The sequence below is a fragment of the Chamaea fasciata genome, unplaced genomic scaffold, assembly GCF_029207755.1.
Source record: "Chamaea fasciata isolate MVZ Bird 193981 ecotype frontalis unplaced genomic scaffold, bChaFas1.0.hap1 SCAF_12, whole genome shotgun sequence".
In the NCBI taxonomy this organism is placed as follows: Eukaryota; Metazoa; Chordata; class Aves; order Passeriformes; family Sylviidae; genus Chamaea; species Chamaea fasciata.
In genome coordinates this window covers 350,926-373,879 of record NW_027094097.1, presented here as the reverse complement: position 1 = coordinate 373,879, position 22,954 = coordinate 350,926, and the positions used below count along the sequence as shown (strand labels likewise).

Sequence of the window (22,954 nt, the reverse complement as noted above, 5' to 3'; positions counted from 1 at the left end):
TGGCTCTGCGAGAAGAGGAGCTGGTTGTCTGCAAGGTGGAGTTGGCATTCCTTAAGGAAGAGCTCAGCAAGATGACAGAGCAGGTGCAGGCCACAAACAGGCATTCGAGACACACTAGGCAGGATGCAGGAGGAGAACCCGTACCTCACGTTCAGAAAACCTCAGCAGCCCCAGAAGTGTGAGCAGCTGAAAAAGTGAGCAGAATTCCTGGCACAGCCTGGCCTGAAGCAGGGTTGGGCTGATGGTCCCAGGTGTGCAGGGACAGCGGGCACCAGCTGCCTGTCCAGGGCATGGGCTGTGGGAGAACTACCTTTTCAGGAGGTCAGGCTTGGAACAGGGACAGGCTGTTTTTGTCCTCCAGGTCACTTTAATTTTGTGCCCTCTTCCAGGTTCTACAGGGCAACAACTTGACAGCACCAGCCCTGCATGATTCTCCACCCAACACCCACCTCCAGGACAAGCAGCAGTGCAAAACAAAGCAAGGATTAGACTGACAACCTTTAAACAAATAAAATTCTTTCTGTTCTGTAGCAAAATTAGTGCCAAGCACCAAAGTCTTCCAGGGTCACAAGCTGTAGAGACCTCAGAACACACTGATCAGGGTAGCTGGGCACTACCTTAAGCCTCAAAGCAACAAGTCGTGCCTCCTTAGAGACCAAAGCGGGCCGGGGTGCGTCGTGGTGTCAGGGGCTCCCCCTGCTCCTTTCGCCCAGGGGTATAGATTTTAGTAGATCTGTCAAAGAGGACACGGGCAATTAATGGAAAATACCACCTCTTCCTGCACCAGAACTCCCACAGGTAATCTGGGATCTGCCACACAGGCAAGCCATGGGCAGGCAGGGCTATCACCCACCTTGCACTGCCCAGTGGGTTACGGCGCTCCTGCTCCTCCCGGCGGGCACGCAGCTGCTCCTCTGCCAAAGCCATTTCCTCCTCCATGGCAGACACTTCCTCCTTGGCACGGCGCCGGTTCTCCTGGAGCAAGGCAGCAGCACGTCAGGGACAGCAGACTCCCTGCAGGCCCACAAGCTTGCTCCCTTTATGTCAAAACACACACATACAGCAGCAGAATGCAGAGGCCCTGCAGTTTGCCAGCTCATCCAGGACAGAATACTTACCTGGCGTGACTTGCCAGCATGTTTGATACTGTAGAACATGGGGCCCAGCTCTGCCAGCCACTCTCCATCCACAGCAGTGACACACTGCATGTATTCCTGCAGGGACGGAAAGACCAGGATAGCAGGATGGCATCCTTGGGGCCTAAGCACCATTCCCAGAGCCAGAGCAGCTTCCCCCCCTAGTTGCTGATGGCACTTCTCAGGCTGGGACTATACCCCTTCCAGAAAATTCCTCCTGGCCTCAGAAGCTGCTTTGGGTTGGATTTGATGAGACCACAAGGAGGATCAAACATATCTCACAGAAGTCAGAGAAAAATAATGGAGGGAAGGGACAAACAGATGACACAGACGTGCCTAGCTGGTATAGATGGGAAAGGCTGATATCTGCCACTCAGACAGATCTGAGTCTCACAGCAAAGTCCTCCCGTCTCCCTTGGAGCACTCATCACCCTTCCTGCTAGCCCTCAGCTCAAGCTCACCTTGGTCGTCATAACCAATTCATGGTACACAATGTAGTCTGGTGTGTAACCCATGCCAAACAGAGAGCTCGTGGGGTGCAGGTGGCAGGGCATGCCTGTGCGGATGTTCACATACTCCCCAATGCCCTGCAAAGACAACTGTGCTTAGTCCACCTGTTCCCAAGCAGCGCCTTGCAGCCCCCAGGCAGCTCGGACACCTCTCACCTTCAGCTTTGCAGCCTGATGGAAATAAGCAGCACAGATGCACTTCCTGACAACGTCCCAGTCTGTACCACAGGATGCCAGGCTCATTCGCTGCTGCACCATAATGTCCTTGAGCTGGGCACGCACCTCCCGCACCTGCAAAGGTGTGTGCTTGTCACATCCCTCTTCTGCATAACGCTGTCTCCCCCAGCCTTATGGCCACAGCCTCACCTTCCGCATGGCCTTGGCGTGGATGAAGTGCTGATTGCACCACAGGGTAGAATAGCTGTTGTTTTTCCACTGCAGGTAAACATTCAGGTAAGTTAAGTGATCGCTCTCTGGAACAGCAAATTTCTCCCGCACTTGGTCACTCTCCTCCTCTCGGCCCTGAAGGGTAAGCAAAGAACATGGGTTAGTCAAAGGGCAGGGAAGGGCCCTGAGCTGCTGGAACAGCAACATCTTGTACCTTAGGCCGGTAAAAGATGGCAGGCACAGACAACATGGAGACGACGAGCAAGATCTCAGAGCTGCAACCCATGTCACAGGAGACAATGAGCATTTTGGAGAGTGCAGGGTCCAGTGGGAACTCCACCATGAGACGTCCTGTAGAGGTCAGACCACCTGTAGGAACAGAACAGGGATCAGTGATCGGCAGCTGGGCAGGCCCCAGTTCCGCAAGCTGGCAGCTTACCCCAGCAGCCAATACCTGTGTTATCCAGGGCCCCCAGGATCCACAGCTGGTACATGGAGTTCAGCATATTGTCCTCAGGGGGTGGATCCATGAAGTGGAACTGCAGCAGGTCCTGCACACCCAGGGACTTGAGCAAGAGTACTACATTGGCGAGGTTGGTGCGCTGGATCTCAGGCACCGTGGTTGTCAGCAGCTCATTCTTGTAGGCACTCTGGGTGTAGAGCCTGGGAAGAGATGCCAAGAGCATGCTCCTCGTGTTCCGGCCACCGTGTTCCTTATGGACTCGACAGCCTCTGCCCAGCCCAGACCAGCCCAGCATGGCACAGGGCAGCAACCTGGCACCCAGCAGCACGACCCTGGGGAGGCACTCACAGTCCAGCCAAACTGCGGTCTCCCCAGCACATTTGGGGTGTTTGGGCTGCAGCACAGCCTATGACCAAGCACAGCCCTTCCCTGATATTACAGCATAGCCAGGGAAAAGCCTTTGGCCTGGCTCTTATCCAGGGCAGACCAGCCACAAGTAAAGACGGCTACAGGAACAAAGCGGAGCACATCCTTTTCTCTGCAGAAGCACTGGGTCCAAAGAAGGCCTTCAGGTCTGCCTACTGCCCACATACCCCCAAAGTTCAAGATAATGAACAGCTCCAGTGAGAAGAAAATATACATAACCTGATGCCAAGCTGAGGATACAACAGGAACAGGAACACCAGTGATTTGCCCACCTGAAGCAGTGGCCCGGGCCTGTCCGGCCAGCTCGGCCAGCCCTCTGATTGGCATTGGCCTGACTGATGGGGTAGATCTGCAGTGCATCCATGCCTATACGGGGGTTGAAAACCTTCAGGGCACAAGAAGATCAGACAGAAGTAAGAGGAAGGCTGGATCATGACCTCAGAACTCCCTCAACCTACCCTAGAAATCAGAAGACAGACAGTACAGAAAACCCTGGCTCACCTTCAATTTGCAGTAGCCAGAGTCAATCACAAACATGATACCATCCACTGTCAGTGAGGTCTCTGCAATGTTAGTGGCAACGATGCACTTCCTGACCCCATCAGGAGCCTGCAAGCACACTACACATCAGTCATGCCTCTGGGCATGGCTCTGCTCCACTGAGGAGGAGTGCAGAGCAGAGAGACACGGGTAATTTGGGAAGTGGGGCGGGGTACATGCTCTCTCTCACCCTCCACATGCAATACTGAGGTATTATCTACACCTCTCACTTCTGCTCTGTACTGTCTCCTGCTCCATTTTTCCCTGTCCCCACCCTCATCACAAAGCACACATCAGCACCTTCTGGAAGATCTTGGCCTGCAAGTCCGAGGGTAGCTGAGAGTAGATTGGCAGTACAGCAAGAGCAGGTGCCTTCTCCAGCTCCTCAAGGTGCTCCACAATTTGCTCCGAGGTCACCTAGACACAAAAAGGGGTGAAAACATCAGACTGAAACAAGGGGGTAGGATAGTGCCTGTCCTTCCAACTCACCTCAATATCCTCCTGGCCAGGCATGAAGACGAGGATGTCTCCAGGAGCACCAGACAAGTGGACCTGCAAGGCTTGTTTCACTGCAGCCTCCACATAATCCTCCTGTGGGGTCTGAACAGCACAGCCCAGGTTAATCTGGACCAATATCCTTACCTGCCCTGTCCTGTGTGCAAGACTGTAGCACCACAAGCTTAACTATACCTTGCTGAAAAGAATATCCACAGGGAAAGTGCGTCCAGGAATGTGGAAAATGGGAACGTTCCCAAAGAAGGAGGCAAACTTATCTGCATCCATGGTGGCCGAAGTGACAACAAGCTTCAGATCCGAGCGTCGGGCAACCACCTACAAAGCAGATGAAAGGAACAATATGGAAGGCACATTCATGCATGGCTGTGGGGCTGTTTTCATTCTTACTGAGACAATGGCACAGGACAGAGCTTCTGTTGTCCTCCAGAGGCAGTGGCTGTGCATGCCAGGGAACACTGATGCTCTATAGTCAGTGCAGTTAAAAAGACCCGCCAACCGTGGGCCAGGAAAACTTAATCCAGCAAAGACCTCTGCATCAGCAGTTCTGACATTCCGCCAGCAAGACTCTGCTAGCATTACAGGAGACTTAACCCCCCGGAACCAAGGGCCAGGATGCTGGAGCAGTCAAGCGCCAAGAGATGTGGCAGCTCTGCTTCCCTGTCCTAGGCCTGGCAGAGAAGGGCTGTCCCAGATCAGGCGCCCCATGCTGCTGTCCCCTAGGCCAGGATCACACACACCTCCCGAAGCAGCCCGAACAGCACATCCGTGTTGAGCGAGCGCTCGTGTGCCTCATCCATGATGATAGCACTGTAGTTGTCCAGGTCAGCCTCCCGCAGTGACTCACGGAGCAGGATCCCGTCTGTCATGTACTTGATCACCGTGTTCTCAGACGTGCAGTCCTCAAAGCGGATGGCATAGCCTACCTGGGAGGGCAGAGATACCAGAAGTCTTCCGGCAGTCCCAGGCACTCACTGTCATTGGGGGGCACCCTTGCACTCCTTAGCAGACTCACCTCCTCCCCTAGACGCACCCCCATCTCTTCACTGACCCGCTTGGCCACCGACATGGCAGCCACTCTGCGGGGCTGCGTGCAGCCGATCATGCCATAATCGGTGTAGCCATCCTCATGGAGATACTGTGTCAGCTGAGTTGTCTTCCCGCTCCCCGTCTCCCCCACCACAATCACAATGCTATTGTCTCTGAGGAAAAGGAGAAGGAAAAGGTTTTTCTTCATACACCTTCAAACAAGGGCTTTTGTGTTCTCTAGCTAAGCATCATCCTACTCAGGTGGGACAGCTGAGCAAAAACAAAGCAACGGGTTTGTTTGCTGAGAGTACAGCTTCCCAACAGTCATGATTATACAATTCCGCAGCTGAGGCGAATGCCCTGGGGATGCCCTCGCAGCTATACCTGAGGATGGAGAGCAGCTCCTGCTGTACAGCAAAGATAGGTAGGTATTGCCTCTGCTCCAGGATCGATTTCTTCTTGGCAAACTCACTGCTGGCTTCACTTTTTTCTTTCATGTGTTCAGCAAACTTCTGCTCTGTTCTAAGGAAACAGTGCAAGTCATGAAACTGCCTCTCCATACATTTTGCTATGCCCATAGCCCCTGTTACCAGCTGAGTAGAGTAAGTCAGAGCAAGCCCCTACTTGTAATCCACCTTGCCATCTTCTGTTACCATCTCATCCTTCTCCTCCTCTTTCTTGATTCCCATAATGTCTCCCAGTTTGGTGCCTGCCAGCTCCCAGTGCTTGTGCTGAGCCTGGAAGGAGAGAGAACAGCATGACTTTGGCACAGCAAGCACAGACAAAATTCTTCCCCAGTCCCACTCCTAAGACTACAAAAAGGATATTAGTACCACAGTTCCCCAATGCAGCATGCACACTCGACTCCTACATCAGGTTCCCCTCTTCCAAATGAACTGAAGCAGAGTTTTAAGACACTGGGATAGATACGGAGACTTTAGGCAAAGTCTGAACTCCTGGGCAGTCTGACAACTGCCTCCTAAGAAAATAGTTCCAGCTGCTGACTCTTCTATTAAGTTTGAACTTAAACCTACACAGATGTGAACCAGAGATAATCTTCCTGCCCTTGCCAAGTGCTTAAAGGCTTTCCTCCCACCTCTGCTATCAGTTTACCTACCACCACCATTCCAGTCATAGCGCAAGTAGGTCAAATCCAGCCCAGTTTCAATGTACAAGGAACACATCTGTACTTTCCTCACAGCAATTATGTGAGCCTTGGAGAAAGTCCCTAGAAAACACTCCCAAAAACTAATCTGCTACCTTACCACATACTCCTCCTCCTCGCAACTTTTCTGCTGAGAAATGACAAGGTACATCCTGCTGCCATACTGCCTGCTGACAGTCCCTAAGCTACCTGGCATTCTTCCACCTACTTCCTTCTCCCATAATCCAAATGCTGAAATGCACAGTGATTCATGTGGCAGCGCCCAAGAAAATCACACCACAGCAGCTGCTACGAGGCAATGCAGTAAGATGGGCTGCCAGGATGCCCCAGGTCACAAAAATATGAACTCCTTATCATCACTGTTCCCAAAGCCTGAATGCTGCAGAGTCCAAACAAGGCCGAAGAACTACAAAATGTGTACGGTGGGCAGTAAGCCAAAGGGCTGCCAACATACCCTCTTACGCTCCTTTTGCTCCCTGTGCTTGCGCACCAGCTGGCTGCCTTTCCGAGCTATGATGGCCAAATCCGAGGTGGCATCCTTCACAGGGATGACTGGCTCTGGCTGGAGGGAAAAGGCATTGCTTCACTTAAAAAGGCCTCACATGTATGGGGCTCCCTGCCATAAGTGCCTTCAGCCACAGCCTCTACCTGCTTGGTGAAGACAATCCTTCCATCTAGGAAAGGGGGCACTAGATTGTGCACCAGCAAATGCACTTTAGCAGAGTTATCCTCCTCAAAATCTTCATCCACTTCAATCCGATGGACCACACCACTGGTCAGCATGCGATTTGTCTCCCAGCGCTCATTATCCTGCGGGAAACACCACATCAGAAACACAATGAAGCCCCACAGAAAGTCACAGAGATCACACCAGAACACCAAGCTTGGGTCTGGGCTCTGCACTGGCAACAGGATCGTTCAAAACTAGTGAGCCTGAAAATAAGCGCAAGAGAAGGGACAGTAATCGTCAGCAATAGAGTACAGGGAACTGCCCATGCGAAGCACATGATCAACAGGACTGCCTCAAAGGAAATACACGATGGACATTGCCTGCAAGGCACTCAGAATACATCAGGAAGCCTGAAAACAGTCTCGCTTATGTAAAGAGAGAAGCTGCCCCCAGCATCCACTGGGACAACAGTGGACAGCCCCAGTAATGCACCTTGCACTCAGGACAGCAGGAGCGTGGTCCTCTGCACTCCTGCTGCCCTGGACACTACAATCAACCAGACACTTCAACATGGTAATTCTGCCCATGCAGGAGTTGCAGGGCTGGATTTTCCAGGGGAACTCAACCACAGTTTCCCTGTGAGCACTCCTTCAGCCTGGCCCGAGAGTGTCCTTCTCTACCTGAGAGCAAGGGCTCAACAAATGGATCTTTCAAGAGGCAGCAAAGCCCACGTGTTCAGGGCAGCCAACCTCGAGTCTCAGCCTTACCTCATTGATCTGCCGCCGCTGTGCCGAGATCCGCTTCTGTCTCTGCTTGTGCAAGTGCTGCTCACGCTTCTTCACGTACTCCTCAGAGGAGTAAGCCAAAGGGTTGTGAAACTCATCATAGCCCTCATCCATCATGTACCAGTCCCGGTCAGCTTGCTGGGAAGGCAGAGGTGCAGCACTGAGTTCTGTCCATCCCTCACAGCCTGGTGGCCCCAAGCCCCCGGCCCATCCCAGACTCTCACCCGCTGGTCATCCTCCCACTGCTGCCGCTCCTCTTCTGTCTCAAAGGCGATGCCCTCCTCCCCTTCCGTGCGCCGCCCTGGGGGGAGCCAGATGGTCCAGAATGTTCCCAAGGAAACCCCAACTCTGTGCCACAGGAGAGGGGATTCCACACTGCCCACGCCAGGCAGCTCAGCCCAGACTCCTCACCTCTCCCCCGGGACAGGCGTGGCGTGGCGCCCAGGTGCCTCCGGTCATCAGCCCATTCATTGTATTTGTATGATGGGGTTGGCAGTGGCGTCTTATCAGAGTACCGGCTCCTCACAGACCTGCGAACGCACCAGATGGGAGAACTGGTGCCCACAGCCAGACCCATCTCATACACACAGAGCCCCCTTTCTGCAGCTGCACAGCTCACAGCACAGCCTCAGGCACCGGTACCTGTCCCGCTCCCGCCGCTCCGTGTCTCGCAGCGATGGCAGCCTGTGGCTGCGCTCTGAGTCTCGATAGGAAGGTGTGGGAGACGGAGATTCCCACTGCGAGCGATGGGCACTGCTGTAGCCACCATCATCTTCCTCCCAGCTGGAGCGAGATGGTGTGGCTGCATCTGGCAGAAGAGATGGGGTTTGACAGCTGTTGTTCAAACAGCAGCCCTGGGCAGCTGGAGCCACCTAACATCTTCTAAGAAAGGAGCATGGAGAGAGGGTACCCACTGGCCCTCCCTCTAAGAGAAGGGGCTGACCCAGTGATTCCAAGGAATTTCCAAAGGATCATATTTCCATCACGCAGACCCCACTGTGCAGAGATCTGCCAGAGTTTCAAACACACACAGCTGGCACAGTGCTCCCAGACCCAAGTTGAGCTGGGAGTTTTATGCTTGCTTAAACCACAAACATTACAAGGTACAAGCTTTTCTACCACCCCTATCCCGTGAAAACAGCAGGAAGCATAAAACATTCCATGCCTTCCCTGTTAGATGTCACACTAGAGCTCTACTGGGTCCCACTCCCACCTTTGGGGCGATGTCGGGGGCTCTCAGGTTCACTCCTCCTGCCACTCCGCTCTGACGAGCCATCCCTCTCTGATCTGCTATGATGACTCCTGTCCCGCTCATCTGCACAAACAAAATAGGATCAAGTGCCTATTATCTGCTGCAAAAACTACCACAAACATTAGTGAACACTACAAACAGGACAAAGGACAAGTCCAGACCCAAACCAAGAAGCACCACAAGGATCTCTGAGCAATTACCACGGTCTCGCTTACGATCGTGGTCCCGATCCCTACTGCGTTCCTTCTTACGGTCCTTCTCCTCCTTGGAGGAGGCAAAGACTCCATGTTCCCGGCGCTCCCTCTCCCGCTGCCGGCTGCGTTCCAAGAACTCCTCGCTGACACCCCCTGTGTAGGAAGGTGTCTCCACGTGGACAGAGCGGTAGTGTCTGAGCAAGCAGAGCAGAAAGAAGAAATGCTCAGAAGCGCTGAGCAACAGCTTCCCTTCGGCTGGTCTCGGACAGCCCCAGTTGCAGCCCCTGCCATAGGGCCCCGCAGTCCCCCGCAGAGCCCCTCTCTCCACACCGGAGGCCGCGGCCCCGCCGGTGCTCAGCCTGCGCTCCCCACCCGCCCGGACGCGGCCACCGCTGGCACCAGAACCGCCTGCAAACGCCACCTGTTCCTGCGAGCTCTGCGGCCGCTCCGGTCGGCCTCGTCCTCTTCCTCTTCCTCGTCCTCGGCGCTGCCCGCCTCGTCACGACCCTCTTCCCAGTCCTTATAGGACGCAACTCGGGATCGCTTTCCCCCGGCCGCCTCCTCCTGGCGCTCCCGCCGCTTCTGCGCCGCCAGCACGTCCAGTCCCAGCAGGGAGACGCGCGGGGCCGGTGCCTTAAAGACGTGCTGCTCGGCGCCCCGCGCCCGCAGTACCAGCCCGCCCGCCTCACCGCTCGGGCTCGTCCCCGACAGCCGATGCAGAGACTCCTCGCTCGCCGCCGCCATCGTGGCCGCAGCGCCGCGCGGTCCCCCCAGCTCCCTCAAGAACCGTAACCCGGCTCCCGGAGCGCCGCCATAGCCGCCCCACAGTGCTCGGCGGGAGGAGCCCCTCTAGCCAAGCGCACCATAGACACGGTGGCCAGAGCCTATGGGAGAGCCGCGACCATAGAGTCCCAAAGCCGCTAGACAAGCCGCGCTCCCGGCAGAGGCGGACTTCCGGTGCACGCAAACTCCGCAGGGTGACGCGGGCGCGGGGCGGACTTCCGGTGGACGGGAGCCGCGGGGAGACAGCCCCACGCACAGCGCTCACCGTGCGGGGCGAGAATCCCCCGCGGCCCTGCAGCCCCCGAGCCTCCAGCCAGCGCCCGCCGCAGCCCCGCAGGACCCCGCCGGGAGCGAGGGCACGCACACGTTAACCCCCGGTAGACAGGCCCGTGCAGCGCCGGGAACAGAGACCCCGCACGGACAGACGCGCACACACAGAGCCTGCATGGACAGACACGTACACAGAGCTTACAGCCTGGTGCGCAAGAGTTTTATTCTCTCATGGCCTTGCCTCAGCCATCTGCCGCTGTCTCCTTCACCCAGGCCAAGGACATGCTTCACGTCCACGCCACACCTTGCAGCTGTGCAGGTCTTGTCTGAGCTGACGATGCCAGCTGTGTACCAGGCGGCGTCATGGGAATGCTGCACGGCAAAGGCACTGCCTGCATCCCCACAGCAGCTGGAGCTGAGGCACAGGAGCCAGGTCCCATCCCATTCTGTGCCTGGCTCTGGCCACAGACAAGGCACACCGTCCAGAGCTGGGGTGCCAGTGACGCGGGCAGTGCCAGTGACCCGGGCAGTGCCAGCCTGGCTGAGGGGTACAGTATGTCTCATGCCAGGGACAGGCTCTGAGGGACTGCAGCCAAGCCAGCTTCCAACCAGTAGCCACCTCTTCCCATGCAGCAGGCTGCAGCCCGTGCCCCAGCAGCCGCTGGCTCCTCGGGTGCAGGTGGTTTGTCAGCAGCGTCCAGGGCCCAGTTCCAGCTTACAGGAACTCACAGCAGCAACCGTCAGCTAGCGGCCAGCTGGATCTGGCCAGACGGCAGCAGGGGTGCAGTGCAAAGCCCATCAGCCTGTTCCCACAGTCTGCCTCCCACAGGAGCACAGCCGAGGAGCAGCAGGAAAGGAGGGAGCCAGTGCTGCAGGGAAGCTGCCCCAAAACCATTCAGAGCATGTGTATCCAGCCCCAGCTCGGAGCCAGTGGAGCTCGGCCTGCTGGGTATCTTGACAGAGCCCCCTTCCACTCAGATATTCCAGTCCTTCAGCCTTAAGAGGGACATCTCTGTCCAGTCCCAGACACCCAGAAGATGGCTTTTCCATCCTCTGTGAACTTCTTTCCGTCTCATGGAGCATCTGTGTCCCTGAACAATGCAGGGCTTGACATCCCTGGCCCAGCAGCAGCCATACTTGTGCCAGCACAGGATCCATCAGGGCTGAGCAGCTCTCATCTGGAGCCTTGCCAACACATTAGGAAGGTGCTGTGCCACCCTCAGACTGGGAGAGCAAGAGGCTCCCAGGCCCACTCCAAGACCAACACCATTGTCACATTCCTGACAGAACAGAGAGAAGTGCCATTCATCCAGGAAGAATCCAGGAAATGAAGAGGATAGTGCAGGGGGCTGCAGAAATGGGGAGCAGGCAGGCAACAACCCTGACATGATCCAAGGGCAACCACAGAGTAAGGGCAGCAGTTGTAAACAATTTTGGTGAAGTGCTGTTGTGCAATCCTGCTCTGCAGGGTGGATTGCAATGGGCTGCTGAGTGAATGCTTTGTGCAGCGTAAACCATTGCTGAGGAAAAGCCCAAGATGACTGCAGTGAGTTCAGGGAAAGGAAAAGTCAGCACCAGAAGTCCCAGACAAGCACCTTTGATCAGGCCCTTTCCACAACTGCCAAGGCATTACTGCAGCCATCTCCAAAGAGCTGTGTACTGGGCCCAGCACTATCACTGCCTTCCCACCCCACCCCAAGGGCCTGGCCTCAGACAGAAGTCTGCAGGGGAGGCCTGGTACACTTGTCAGTCCATCCCAGAGTTTGGTGACCCTGGTGGCTTCTCCCACCAGGAAAAGTGGGAGCATCATGGAGACTTGATCCTGCTCAGCTGAGAAGAGCTAAGCTGCATTCCTTCAGCCCATGGGGTGTCCCCAGAGCAGCACACAGGACCAGGTGAGCCAAATGTTTATTGACACTGTTCTGCTGTTCACAGGGAAGCCAAAACACAGCCCTGAAAAGCAGCACTGTCGTGAAGGCCCTGTCCCCTGCTCCCCACCAGTGCAGCCCCTGCTTCACCCATCAGACCTCTCCCAGAGGCTGGAATCAGGACCTCGTCTCAGTCCCAGTCTGCCCAGAACTGGAATTGTCACACCCCTCGGTGCTCAGCCACGGCTCCTCCCAGCTAGACCTTCATTCTGCAGTATGTCAGCAGCGGTGATCTGCTCCAACTGCCTCCATGACGTTCTTGAAGCCCTGCTCCCTAACAGCGACTGTGTGTGGTGGGACTGGGCTGGCACTGTGGCTCAGCCCTGCAGTGCCACTGCTTGGGCACCAGCACACACGTGTCCAGAGCTGTCCTAGGACCAGGGGCTGTCTGGGGATGTGCTTGGCCTCCACTCACCTCAGCAGCTCCTCCAGTTCCCGCTTCACTGCCCTCACCACTGGCGGCCCGTGGTACACAAGTGCCGTGTACAGCTGCACGAGCGAGGCTCCGGCACGGATCTTCTCCAGAGCATCCTGCCCACTGCTCACCCCACCCACGCCAATAATGGGAACCCGGCCTGTGGGCGGGGTGCAGGGTCAGGATGGCACAGGCAATGCTGGCATGCGCCCCCAAGCCCTGTTCTGCCATCACCTTGAGTGAGAGCGTACATCTCCCTGATGGTCTGTGTGGACAGCTCCCGCAGGGGCTTCCCACTGAGGCCCCCGGGCTCCATGCGCTGCCTGCTCCGGAGGCTGCTGGGGCGGCTCACAGTGGTGTTGCCAACTATCAGCCCATCCACACCTATCTGCAGAAGCAGAAGTGCGAGGCCACAGCTTCCACGAGCAGCCCAGCCCAGCCCTCCCCTCCTGCCAGGTCAGGACCACCCAGAACACAACCCAGAAGCATGCCCAGGGACAAAGCTGCCCCTCACTGCGTGGGTCACCCAATGCCTGGGTGACACACAAAGGGCCCTTGCTGAGTCTGACCTACCCGGGACACCATCCCTACAGCCACCAGAGAGCTGCAGGCGTACGTGTCTTTCAGAAAGGTGAATCGCCAGGACCACCACGCCCCTGCCTCCTCACCTCACAGACAACGCTGGCGATGTCCTGCTTGTCCTGTGCAGTGAGGTCAGGGGCAATCTTCACCAGCACAGCTGGCTTACGCTTGCAGGGCAGCAGATCCCTCTCCACCAGCACCTGTTGGTGCACATGGCAGTGCATGGCAGGGAGATGCCTCCTGCCCTAGCTAGGAGCTACAGACACCCACCATCACAGGCAGTACAGGGACAGGCCCTGCTCCTCTGCATGGCAGCGGGAACAGGAAAGGGACACTTGGCACAGGGCCTGGAGCACACTGCAGGCTCAGGACCCCAGGGATTCCTGAAGTTGTGTGGTGGATAGCTCACTGCCTCATGCAGGAGCAAGTGGAGAGCAATGCCTCACTGGTCCCGAGTCCTTTGCTAGGATACCGTGCCCTAGTACACCCCACAGCAGCAGCCAACAGGGACATCTCAGTAGTCCTGCCTACCCCGTGGGAAAGCCACCCCCACTCCTCCCTGTGCTTGGGCAAATCTACTGACCACAGCATTGCAGATGCTGCCAGGAGCTGGGACGCATCCAGTGCTGTAGCTGTGGTTTGGGCTGGCTGGGGAGAGGCACCCACCTTGCTCAGCAGGTCCCGCAGCTCAGCCTTGCCCTGCAGGTCCCGCAGCCCTGGGGTGTTCGGGCTGGACACGTTCACAACAAGGTAGTCAGCCAGAGGGCCCAGTGTTCGGACCCCAGCCACATAGTCAGCTGCAGCATCAGCAGAGCTCTTGTTCTTGCCCAGGTTGACTCCAAGAGGCATCCCAGCTGGAACACAGACACAGATGAACCAGGGCAGCAGGACCAACCACCACCCAACAGCCAGAGCACCTGAAAAAGGAGGTCCCAGGACCAGCTAAAGTTAAGATGACAATATGCAGCCCACGTATTTCGTAAGGATGGGCCTGGGACTGTCCTACAACCACAGAAGCATTGCCACAGCCACCCCAGTCAGCACCTCCCAGCACCACAGGCTGGCAGAGGTGGCCCTCAGGATCTGCCCAGCTGGGGTCCTCTTGGCTTTGGCTATGTTAGCAGACACATCCTGCCCAAAGCAGCAAGTGGAGCTTGATCCCAGAGAAAACAGCAGGAGAAATGTGCCTAGGCATAATGCCAAGGGTGAGACTACAGCCCCAAGAGAGTCTTGCTGTCCAAGCATTCCTCGCTCCAGCCGGGGTGCTCCTGTGTGTGGATACTGGCATTACACACCAATCCTGGCCTACAGGTACCCAGGAGATGCCCAAACCTACCCTACAGACCCCAAGACCAAAGGCTTACAAGCTTGTCTCACCCCTAGTGAGCCTGTTCTGTGTCTCCTGGCGGGCTCGCAGCCTGCGCTCCACCGCAGCATGGCCATGGCTGTTGAATCCATACCTGCATCAGGACAGAGGCGTTCAAGGCTGGGTTATGTCTGCAAGCTCTCAGCAAGACATGCGAGAAAGACAAGGCAGATACGTGGTCTCTGAAGCTTTGCTCAGCACATCCAACCAAAAGCCACCACAGCACCAACCAAAGACCTGGGACCACCCAAATCTGCACCCTCCCTCACAGTGGGCAGACTGTGGGACATGGTAGAGCAGCTGCCCTCAGATCTCACCTGTTGATGACTGCCTTGTCCTCTGCCAGACGGAAGACCCTGGGCTTGGGGTTCCCTTCCTGGGGCTTGGGCGTGACAGTCCCCACTTCCACAAAGCCAAAGCCCATCTTGTACAGCCCGTCCACAGCCTCACACTGCTTGTCGAAGCCAGCAGCCAGGCCCAACGGGTTGCGGAATTGCTGCCCGAGGACTCGCACCTCCTGCGGGGCTGGGGCTGGGTCAGAGGCCACAGACTCCAGGAACCATTGCCACGGCCTCGCTCCAACACCACTCCCGACAGACCCGGCCGCCTCCTCTGCCCCATGAGGTGTCCTTATGGGGTGCCTGCCCGAGGGTCCCTCGTTGCCCGCCACGGACTGCGACGGGACCCGGCCGCACACCGGGACAGGCGACCCAGCCCCGATCGCTCTGCTCTGGCCGCCCTTCCGCCCTCCCCACTCCCCGCCCTGGTCCCCCTCCTCCGCCCAGCAGAGACGCACCAGCGCGGGGCCGTCGGGAGGGGCGGCGGGCAGCAGCCCGAGGGCGGCGGCGCGCAAAGCCAGGCCGTGGGCAGTCTCGGGGGGCAGCGCCCGGAGCGCGGGCATCACCGCCGCCGCGTAAAGCCGCTCGTCGCCTGCCGCCAGCGCCGATCCCAGGAGCAGCCCGCAGCCTCCCAGCGCGAGCAGCCGTCCCTGCGCCAGGTGGTCAGCAGCGATCCCGCACCGCCAACCGCGCCCATCCCATCCCATCCCGGTACCGATCTCAGCCCGTTCCCTCCCCTCACAGCACGCCCGTCCCGATCCCACCCCACCCATCCCATCCCGTCCCGCTCCAGCCGCAACCGGCCAGTCCCGGCTGTCCCCAGGGCCCCGCGAGCGGCCCCGCCGGGACGGCTCCCGCTCCCCCCCGGCCGCTCACGCGCAGCGCCGCCGCCATCATGCTCAGCCCAACACGCGAGGACACTTCCGGGGGCCCCCCCTGTGATTGGCGGAGGCCGCACCCTTCCAGCCAATACGCGCAAGGCAGAGGCGGCGGCGGCGGAACGCCCCGGACCGCGCTTTATTGAAGGAGACGCGGACGGCCCAAGCCCCGGGGAGCGGACAGGGCCGGGACAGGCGGCGGACGGCCGCGGGCACCGTCACGGAGGGATACGGGAGAGCTGCAGACAGTGTCACAAATAGGTACGTACGTTACAGTCCCGGGACGGCTCGGGTAGGGTAAACAAGGTGCTGCTGTGAATCCCGTCAGACCGCCCTCCATGCCTCGCCCCCCGACCTCAGGGGTCCACAGCTGCTCAGCACCCGGCAGGAAAGCTAATACATCAAAACCCCGAGGCAGTGGCAGAGCCTGCCTAGCTCTGCCCTCTGTGGAGCCAGTCACACACCCAACAGGCCCAGGCAGACAGTGCCACCCTTCTGCAAACTGCAAAGAGACCCCACCGAGAACAGGCCAGCAAGGCCTCCCCAACAGAAATCCTCTGCCGGCAGGCACGGAGCATCATGGAGGCATCCAGGAACAGTGCCCAGGACATAACGCGCAGCCTCCCCGTACAACTACCCAGACTGACAGGGCGCTTCCCTGCCTCACTCTCACAGCATCCCCCACAGTTCATCTCCTGGAGCAGCAAAGATCAAGAAAGTGGCAGCACTTGGTGTAAGTACAGCAGGAAGAGTGTTCAAAAAGAAGAGTATGTTCATTGGAGGTTAATACAGGAAACCAATTTCAAAGGGAGTCTGTTTCAGAGAGATGTCCCAGCTCCTTCCCCTCCTTCCTGCAGCCCAGGAAGCTTTACGTTTTTTTCTTCAGCTCCTCAAATCTCCGTGAAAGATCATCGAAGTCAATGTCTTCTGAGGCAGAAGAGTTGGCGCCAGCAGATGCTGTTGGCAGCGTGTCTGGTACAGATGGCAATTCAGGCAGCACAAAGTTATCAATGGTATTAGGAGCTCCAGCTCTTGGTTTAGGAGAAGCTTCTGGCTTGGGCTCAGGCCCTGTTTATAAGAGAAGTATTGCACGTCACCATCAGCACACACTCACCAGGCCAAGTGGAGCCCCACAAAGGGACAGTCATTCCAGCAACAGGCAGTACCAATGGGTTTTTCTGAACAGCCCTTTAATACCCAACGTTTTCCAAACCTCAACATACTCACCAGGCACTGGTGCAGCAGTGTCCTTGTCAGCGTTAGGCTCATCAATCTGAAAAAGACTCTCAGTTACTACAGCTCTGTCCCACCAGGCATGGTGACACCAGCACAGAGGCAGAGCTCAGAGGCACAGCTCCAGAGCAGTGCACACTCCTCCCCACCCCTAGCAGGCAGCCATGGCTTTGCAACAACCCGGCTCTCTTCCCAAGAAACAATGGCATCTCTTCAGCTTTTCTCTCCCTCCTGGTCAACTAAAGCAGCTTCACTGACCACATTCTGGAACTGGATTAATCGAGCATATCCACTATCAGTTCTGAAATATTCATCAAGGCCACCAGTGGGAAAACATCACCCCCTTCATGCACGTCATCGCAGCTCCTTGCTGCCTTTCTTCATAAACCACTGACAGGCCCTTGTGACTAGTAGCAGGGTATGAAATGGCCCATCTCAGGTCTTTGTCTGTCTCAGAGAAAGGCTCATGGCACACTCAGCTGTGCTAGTAAAACTTCTTATTCCCTGCATGCTGCAGCCCTCAACACCCATTCCTACCCAGTTCACCTGCACTGCTGCACCTGTGAGAACACAAAGTGTCAGCACCCACAATGGTCAACTGTGCTCCTCCCTACTCAGGATAATGCAACAGCATCGTCACCAAAAGCAGAGTGGGAGGCACAATAACAAACTGCAGCAAAAAAACCACAGACAAGCATAGAAAGGGAAATCTCCAGCCTCTGCTTTGTTGTCCCCAAGGACTGAGGCAAGTCTGTGAAAGGAAGAGTCCTTAAATAAACAGCATCTGGGTCAGCCAAAATTGTCATTCAGGCTGTTAATTAGTTCAAAAGCCGTAATTAGACTCAAGACATTCACACTGCAAAACCCAGAACTTGTGGATTATGTTTGTTAACTGTTTATCACTTTAACAATGCATCAAGAAAAATCTCAGCTTTCCTTTGCAGCCAAAGCACAGAGCTGAATGAGGAACTTCCCTTCACAAGTCATCCCATCATGGCACTCAGGGATTCACTACACCAGCAAGCAATGCCAGCACCACCCCAAAAGCTGGCAGCAGTATCTCTGTGGCTACCACTGCACTCTGAGGATCCTTCAGCTGCCTGCAACTGCCATTCATCCCAGGCACTTACGGACTCGTATGTGGGTGGGTTTGCTGGAATTGGTGGTGGGTGGATGTTAGTGAAAGGCTGGTAGGTCCCCACTGGCAGGCCACTGAAGTTCTCCTGTACAGAGATATCAGTCATGCACCAGATTACTCATGTGAGACACGACACGCCCACAGCTGTCATGGGAGTCACTGGAAGTAGAATCTTAGATAAATGCAGGCAAGTATCCAAGTGGGTAAGAGTTCATGCTTACAAGGAAGAGATTTTGAAGTATTAAGTCAGATGTAGTCACCTGGAGCAGGCAGACCCAGCTAACTGGACTGTGGGTTTTTCTAAAGAACCAGCACAGGTAAACATTTCATCTTTCAAGGCACGAGAAGTACCAAGCCAGTAAAGAAAATACTCTGCCATTTCTGGCCCTGTGTGCAGTATTGCAGAATAAGGAAGAAGTTTCTGGCTCATACAAGGCTTTGAACTGGCCTCACTTGTAACACAATAGCGCCTCAAGGACCCAGACCTGGCACGAGACCTTGGCATGTTTATGGGCCAACAGCCAGCTGATGATACTTGGCCCAGATTTTCCACAGAAATCACTTCTGGGACTATATTACGACTCCAAGCCATTCCACTATTCTGCTCTTCAGTCTACACAGATATCCTGTAAATCATTTAATTCAGAGAACCGAGGAATTCTTCTCAGCTCCCACCTTCCACCCTTACAATAAAACATCTGCAAAAGCCATTGGCTCAGTCTTCTCCCCCTGCAGGACTGAAGGCAGGGCTCTTCTGCATTTTTCTGTGCTATTCCCACCCCACAACACTCACCTGATTTCTTTGACTGAATCCTGGCACACTACCAGCCTACCAACTTGAAAGTGCAGCTTTAACTCCTGGACAAAAGTCTGGCAGTCACAAGACTGCCTCAGGAGTGAAGTCTGGACTCCTCTGTTCCCTGAAGGCAAAGAGGGCTGGCTGGAGAACAGGGGTAGGAACATCCACAGTCAAGAAGCAACATTAAGCTTCAGCTGCACTGCCAACAGCCTCCATCCCATGCAGTCTCACACCAAGAACATGGCCTTCTGACACTGAGCTATCAGGTACAGTCAGCAGGCACAGGGCTAAGCACCACAATAAGAGTCTTTCACAGGAAAAGGAAACACACAAAGCTCAGGAACTTACCGGTCCCTTTGGAGGTGGATAGGAGAAGGGTGGATTTGTTGCTGGCATGGGCATAGGCATCATCACTGGCATGGGTACTAACCCATCCTGACCTATCATTGGGGCTGTAAATCCACCACCTCCGCCCCCTCCATGGCCACCCTTCTTCACATCATCCGTGAACCCCACATCAATTAGATCTGCCTCTCCGCCTGCCGGGGCTTCCGCCTGGAAAGGGTGGAAGAATTCTGCTCACCAACACATCTCTGTAGTGATCACAGCCCTCTGTACAGCATTAGATGCAGCATTTGTCAATAGACAAGATGGGAATACGCAACAGGAACAGAACAGAGAGCAGTTATACTGTGGTATTAATGGGAAACAGAACAGGAACCAGCTGCAGCACGTGTAACTACTGGCACATGCCATAGGGGTGCATGAAGGAACAAGGATCACGCTATGCTGGGGCTGTCTAAAGACACCAAAGCACAAGGACCACCCAGTTCCCTGCAATGCCACATCCTGGGGCTCACTCACCATCACCACTGAGTCAGGCTCATAGGGTACATTGTAGTTTTTTGCAATCTCGATCAGGTATCTCTCCACCAGGATCTTGGGTGGTGCTTCCACACTCAGCTTGTGCATCAGCTGGAACACAGGGCTGGAGAGACTTAGTAGGGCCAGGGCAATGCAACATCCAACAGCTCTGTACCAGTGCCAGCCCAGCCAGGGCCACCAGCTGCAGGGAGCAGCAGGCAGCCCTGGGGCAGCCTCTCCACCCACTACAACATGCTGCAGGCAGCCAAGACTCTATTTGCTCTTCCCTTCCCCATCCACAACCAGCAGAGCAGGGCATCCCTGCCTGGGGCCTTAGCACCATGCTCCAAAGCAGGTGGGCCCTGGCTGCACAGCACCTGCCGTGCTCCAGTGACTGCAAGCATCAGCCACTAGCCACAGGCCCAAGGAGCAGCAAGCCTCAACAGGCGTGGCTGCTCTGCCAGCTCCACCTGTTCTACCAGTTCATTACCCTGTCGTTGACTGTCCCAATCTGGTTTGTCCGGCACAGCTTCCCATACTCTTTGCTGTACTTAGCACACAATTGATCAGCAACCTGCAGCAGGAGAGAAACTCTAGAACATGCACACCCCTGCTTTCCCCCACCTCAAACCACACATCCACTCACCCACCTCCCTCTCCCTCATTTCTCCCACTGAGCACCCCAGTTCAACAGCTGCAGCAGCCCCAGATACTCCAAGGACATTTGGTTTCCATCTGCAGAGCCCATAAAGTCCTCTGTTTTAATGATACAAAGTCCCAGACAAGGGCTTCCATCAGCATCTGACAGCATCACCCCCACCCTGCATGTGCAACATCCCTCAAGCAAGCCTACTCACAATCTTCAACTCGGCCACTTCTGACTGCAGGCGTGGTGCAGCCCAGATCAGTGTCGATACTGCCTCTGCCAGGCCAGAGTCCAGCTCCCTACGACCAAAGAAGACAATTCGCTCTCCACCCCATGCGCCCAGCCATTGCTGCCCTCAATCTGCTTAGCCTTTAAGGTCCCATCCTATACACTGGGCTCCACAGCCCCTACACGGGGAAGGAAAGGTCTCTGGAGAGATAAACACAGGTGCCCTTCTGTCCCCCAGACCTGCCCCCAGCAGTGCTCCTTGCTGAATCCAGGACCCTCTCCACCAGAGCTTACTTCATGGACTGGATCAAGCCAAAGCGGGCGAGCAGCAGATCACAGTACAGCTCAAGGATCTCCATGGCCTCCACAAGGTAATCCTCACGGATGATGTGCTCCACACGAATCCTGGCACGCTCATCTTTTCCAGCTGCCAGGTAATCTGCAATCTCCTTCCTTGCCTTCTGGGCCAGCTCAGCTGCAGCACATATCCCAAGCCTGGTCACTGTGCAGGCCTGGGCTGCTGCCTCCAGACTGCCCACAGTCCCCATCACACATAAAGCCACCACCAGCTTCTCTCCCCTGTCAGATCTCTGCAGCATGAGACACTCAGCCATGGCTTGGCAGAGCCCTCATGTCCAGGTCTGAGCACACCTAACTCTTGGGAGAAAGAAAAGTGAACTTTAGGCTGCTGGAAACACCCCCGCATCTACAACCTCCCTGCAGAGTTAACTAGGACCACAGACCTTTCCTGTGGCAGGGCAGGTGAAGAGAATCTACCACAGCACCCAGGGAGTTCCCCTCTGTGCTGTTAGCACAGACAGCCCACAGCTACCACCCTACAAACTACACTCCAACAGCTGCCAGGAAGGTGGACAGAGGCCAGACTGTGGCCAGCCTTCTCTTCCAGCTCCCTGTGCACCAAGGCAGGTTGTAAGGCCCGGGTCCAGCAAGGAAGAGCAAAGAGATACTCCGTACTTGGCCCATGAAAGTACTCCAACTTGAGAAACACCTCAAGTCTCCTGATGGCCATCAGCATCCTGGTCCCACCTGCCCCCTTAAATACTCACTTTTTTTTTTCTCCAGTAGTTTGAGGCGATTGATGACCAGGCGCAGGTTGACTCGCAAGCGCTCCGCCTTGAACCCAGAGCCCAACATGACAAACACCTTCTGTGGAGAAGAGAGACAGTCACCGGAACCAAGAACTGTCAGCCAGCACAGCAGATGCTGTTTTACTGGGGAAAGGCCAAAAAATTCCCCAAACAAACAAGCCCGGGTCTATCAATCGTGAATTTGGTTATTTATAAGTGACTGAACCTCAGGCGCTCATTATTCCCTTTCCCATTTCACAACCCTGCACCTAACCAAGACCAACACTATTGGCCTTAGAAACTTCGAGGAAGCTTCCTGGACATTTTTGTTAAAAACAGAAAAGTCAACTGAAGAGCCAAGCCCACCTCCGTCCTATCAAAATACAAGTTATAAATCAGCTACGTAATTAATTCGAGGACTGTGGAAACTAAGGTTGTAACAATCTCGCCACGACAAAGAAACAGCTCCCGTTCCACATTCCCCACACTATTCCTGACTACTGAACACATGCTTCGTCTCGCACAAACCATTTAAACTTATTAACCCTACAGAAAGCAAACTCTAACAGTATTTAACTATAGCATTCTGTTTGCCAAGAACCATTCATCAAACAAAAGCTTCCTTAAAAGATAACTCACAGAAAGACCCCGGTTTGCATCTCACCTCCCCACCCCTGCTTGCCGGCGGCTGCACTGCCCAGCGCGGAGCGGGCCACGACCCGGCCCGGCTGCCAGGACGGCCGCCAGCCACACCAGCCGCTCAGCGAGACTCGCCGCGCCCGCTCCGGCTGCCCGGGGACAGCTCGGACGGTGCGCGGGAGGCCCGGCATGAGCTCCACCGGCGCAGCTCCACCGAGGACTGAGGGGAGAAATTCCTCTCCCTCCCCAACTAGGTGGCACCGAGGGAACATCCCACACGGCACAAGCGAAGCGGGTCCCAGGGGCGGGCCCCAGAGCTGGCGGGAGACCCTGGGGCAAGGCTCCCTGTCCCTCCTCGGCCGCCGAGCGCTCCCCCCGGCCCCGCTCCCCAGTCCCAGGCTCACCGCTCGCCGCTCCGCAGGCCTCTGCCACCCAAAATGGCGCCCGACGGCCGCAAGACTTCATCGCGTGCGGAGTGATCCTCTCAGCCGGCACTCCCCGCACCCGGCCTTCGGCACTCCCCGCACCCAGGCCGGGACACAGTCGACCGGCGCGGCGGGCGCTGGCGCGGCCCGCTTACTGCAAGCGCGACCCTGGCACAAGGGCGGCCGGGGAGAGGCGGGCACGGTCTGGGAGAGCGTCGCAGAGGGACTACATGGGCCGGCGGACGGACCCCATGTGCGTCCGACC

At 56.3% G+C, this 22,954-nt stretch overlaps 3 protein-coding genes across 6 annotated transcripts; all 3 read right to left on the bottom strand.

The window, feature by feature from the left end:
* Positions 1 to 496: 496 nt before the first annotated feature.
* On the bottom strand, positions 497 to 9,950 carry DHX38 (DEAH-box helicase 38). The gene is made up of 26 exons (XM_066194306.1): positions 9,491 to 9,950; positions 9,076 to 9,263; positions 8,837 to 8,938; positions 8,266 to 8,431; positions 8,035 to 8,153; positions 7,848 to 7,924; positions 7,606 to 7,761; positions 6,817 to 6,978; positions 6,623 to 6,730; positions 5,628 to 5,740; positions 5,388 to 5,525; positions 4,990 to 5,176; positions 4,715 to 4,900; positions 4,152 to 4,292; positions 3,951 to 4,061; positions 3,762 to 3,878; positions 3,423 to 3,530; positions 3,194 to 3,306; positions 2,487 to 2,695; positions 2,247 to 2,401; positions 2,012 to 2,167; positions 1,802 to 1,936; positions 1,598 to 1,723; positions 1,119 to 1,214; positions 854 to 975; positions 497 to 733 (listed from the first exon to the last, which is right to left on the bottom strand). Exons 1-26 carry the CDS (start codon positions 9,811 to 9,813, stop codon positions 649 to 651), a joined length of 3,699 nt encoding a protein of 1,232 aa, XP_066050403.1. The 5' UTR covers positions 9,814 to 9,950; the 3' UTR covers positions 497 to 648.
* Positions 9,951 to 10,325: 375 nt separating this feature from the next.
* Positions 10,326 to 15,652, bottom strand: DHODH (dihydroorotate dehydrogenase (quinone)). Of its 2 annotated transcripts, XM_066194295.1 has the most exons (8): positions 15,628 to 15,652; positions 14,731 to 14,930; positions 14,425 to 14,507; positions 13,714 to 13,901; positions 13,134 to 13,247; positions 12,700 to 12,853; positions 12,466 to 12,625; positions 10,326 to 12,317 (listed from the first exon to the last, which is right to left on the bottom strand). In XM_066194295.1, exons 1-8 carry the CDS (start codon positions 15,646 to 15,648, stop codon positions 12,227 to 12,229), a joined length of 1,011 nt encoding a protein of 336 aa, XP_066050392.1. In that variant the 5' UTR covers positions 15,649 to 15,652; the 3' UTR covers positions 10,326 to 12,226. The 2 variants fall into 2 exon arrangements, with proteins under 2 accessions (XP_066050392.1, XP_066050391.1); XM_066194294.1 differs by lacking the exon at positions 15,628 to 15,652 and having other exon boundaries at positions 14,731 to 15,480.
* A 69-nt stretch (positions 15,653 to 15,721) lies between these two features.
* IST1 (IST1 factor associated with ESCRT-III) lies at positions 15,722 to 22,933 on the bottom strand. Of its 3 annotated transcripts, none has more exons than XM_066194299.1 (10): positions 22,669 to 22,932; positions 21,605 to 21,704; positions 20,832 to 21,012; positions 20,521 to 20,608; positions 20,154 to 20,237; positions 19,664 to 19,774; positions 19,148 to 19,354; positions 17,993 to 18,085; positions 16,857 to 16,902; positions 15,722 to 16,697 (listed from the first exon to the last, which is right to left on the bottom strand). In XM_066194299.1, exons 2-10 carry the CDS (start codon positions 21,690 to 21,692, stop codon positions 16,498 to 16,500), a joined length of 1,098 nt encoding a protein of 365 aa, XP_066050396.1. In that variant the 5' UTR covers positions 21,693 to 21,704; positions 22,669 to 22,932; the 3' UTR covers positions 15,722 to 16,497. The 3 variants fall into 3 exon arrangements, with proteins under 3 accessions (XP_066050396.1, XP_066050398.1, XP_066050399.1); XM_066194301.1 differs by having other exon boundaries at positions 21,605 to 21,701; XM_066194302.1 differs by lacking the exon at positions 20,154 to 20,237 and having other exon boundaries at positions 22,669 to 22,933.
* Positions 22,934 to 22,954: the final 21 nt, after the last annotated feature.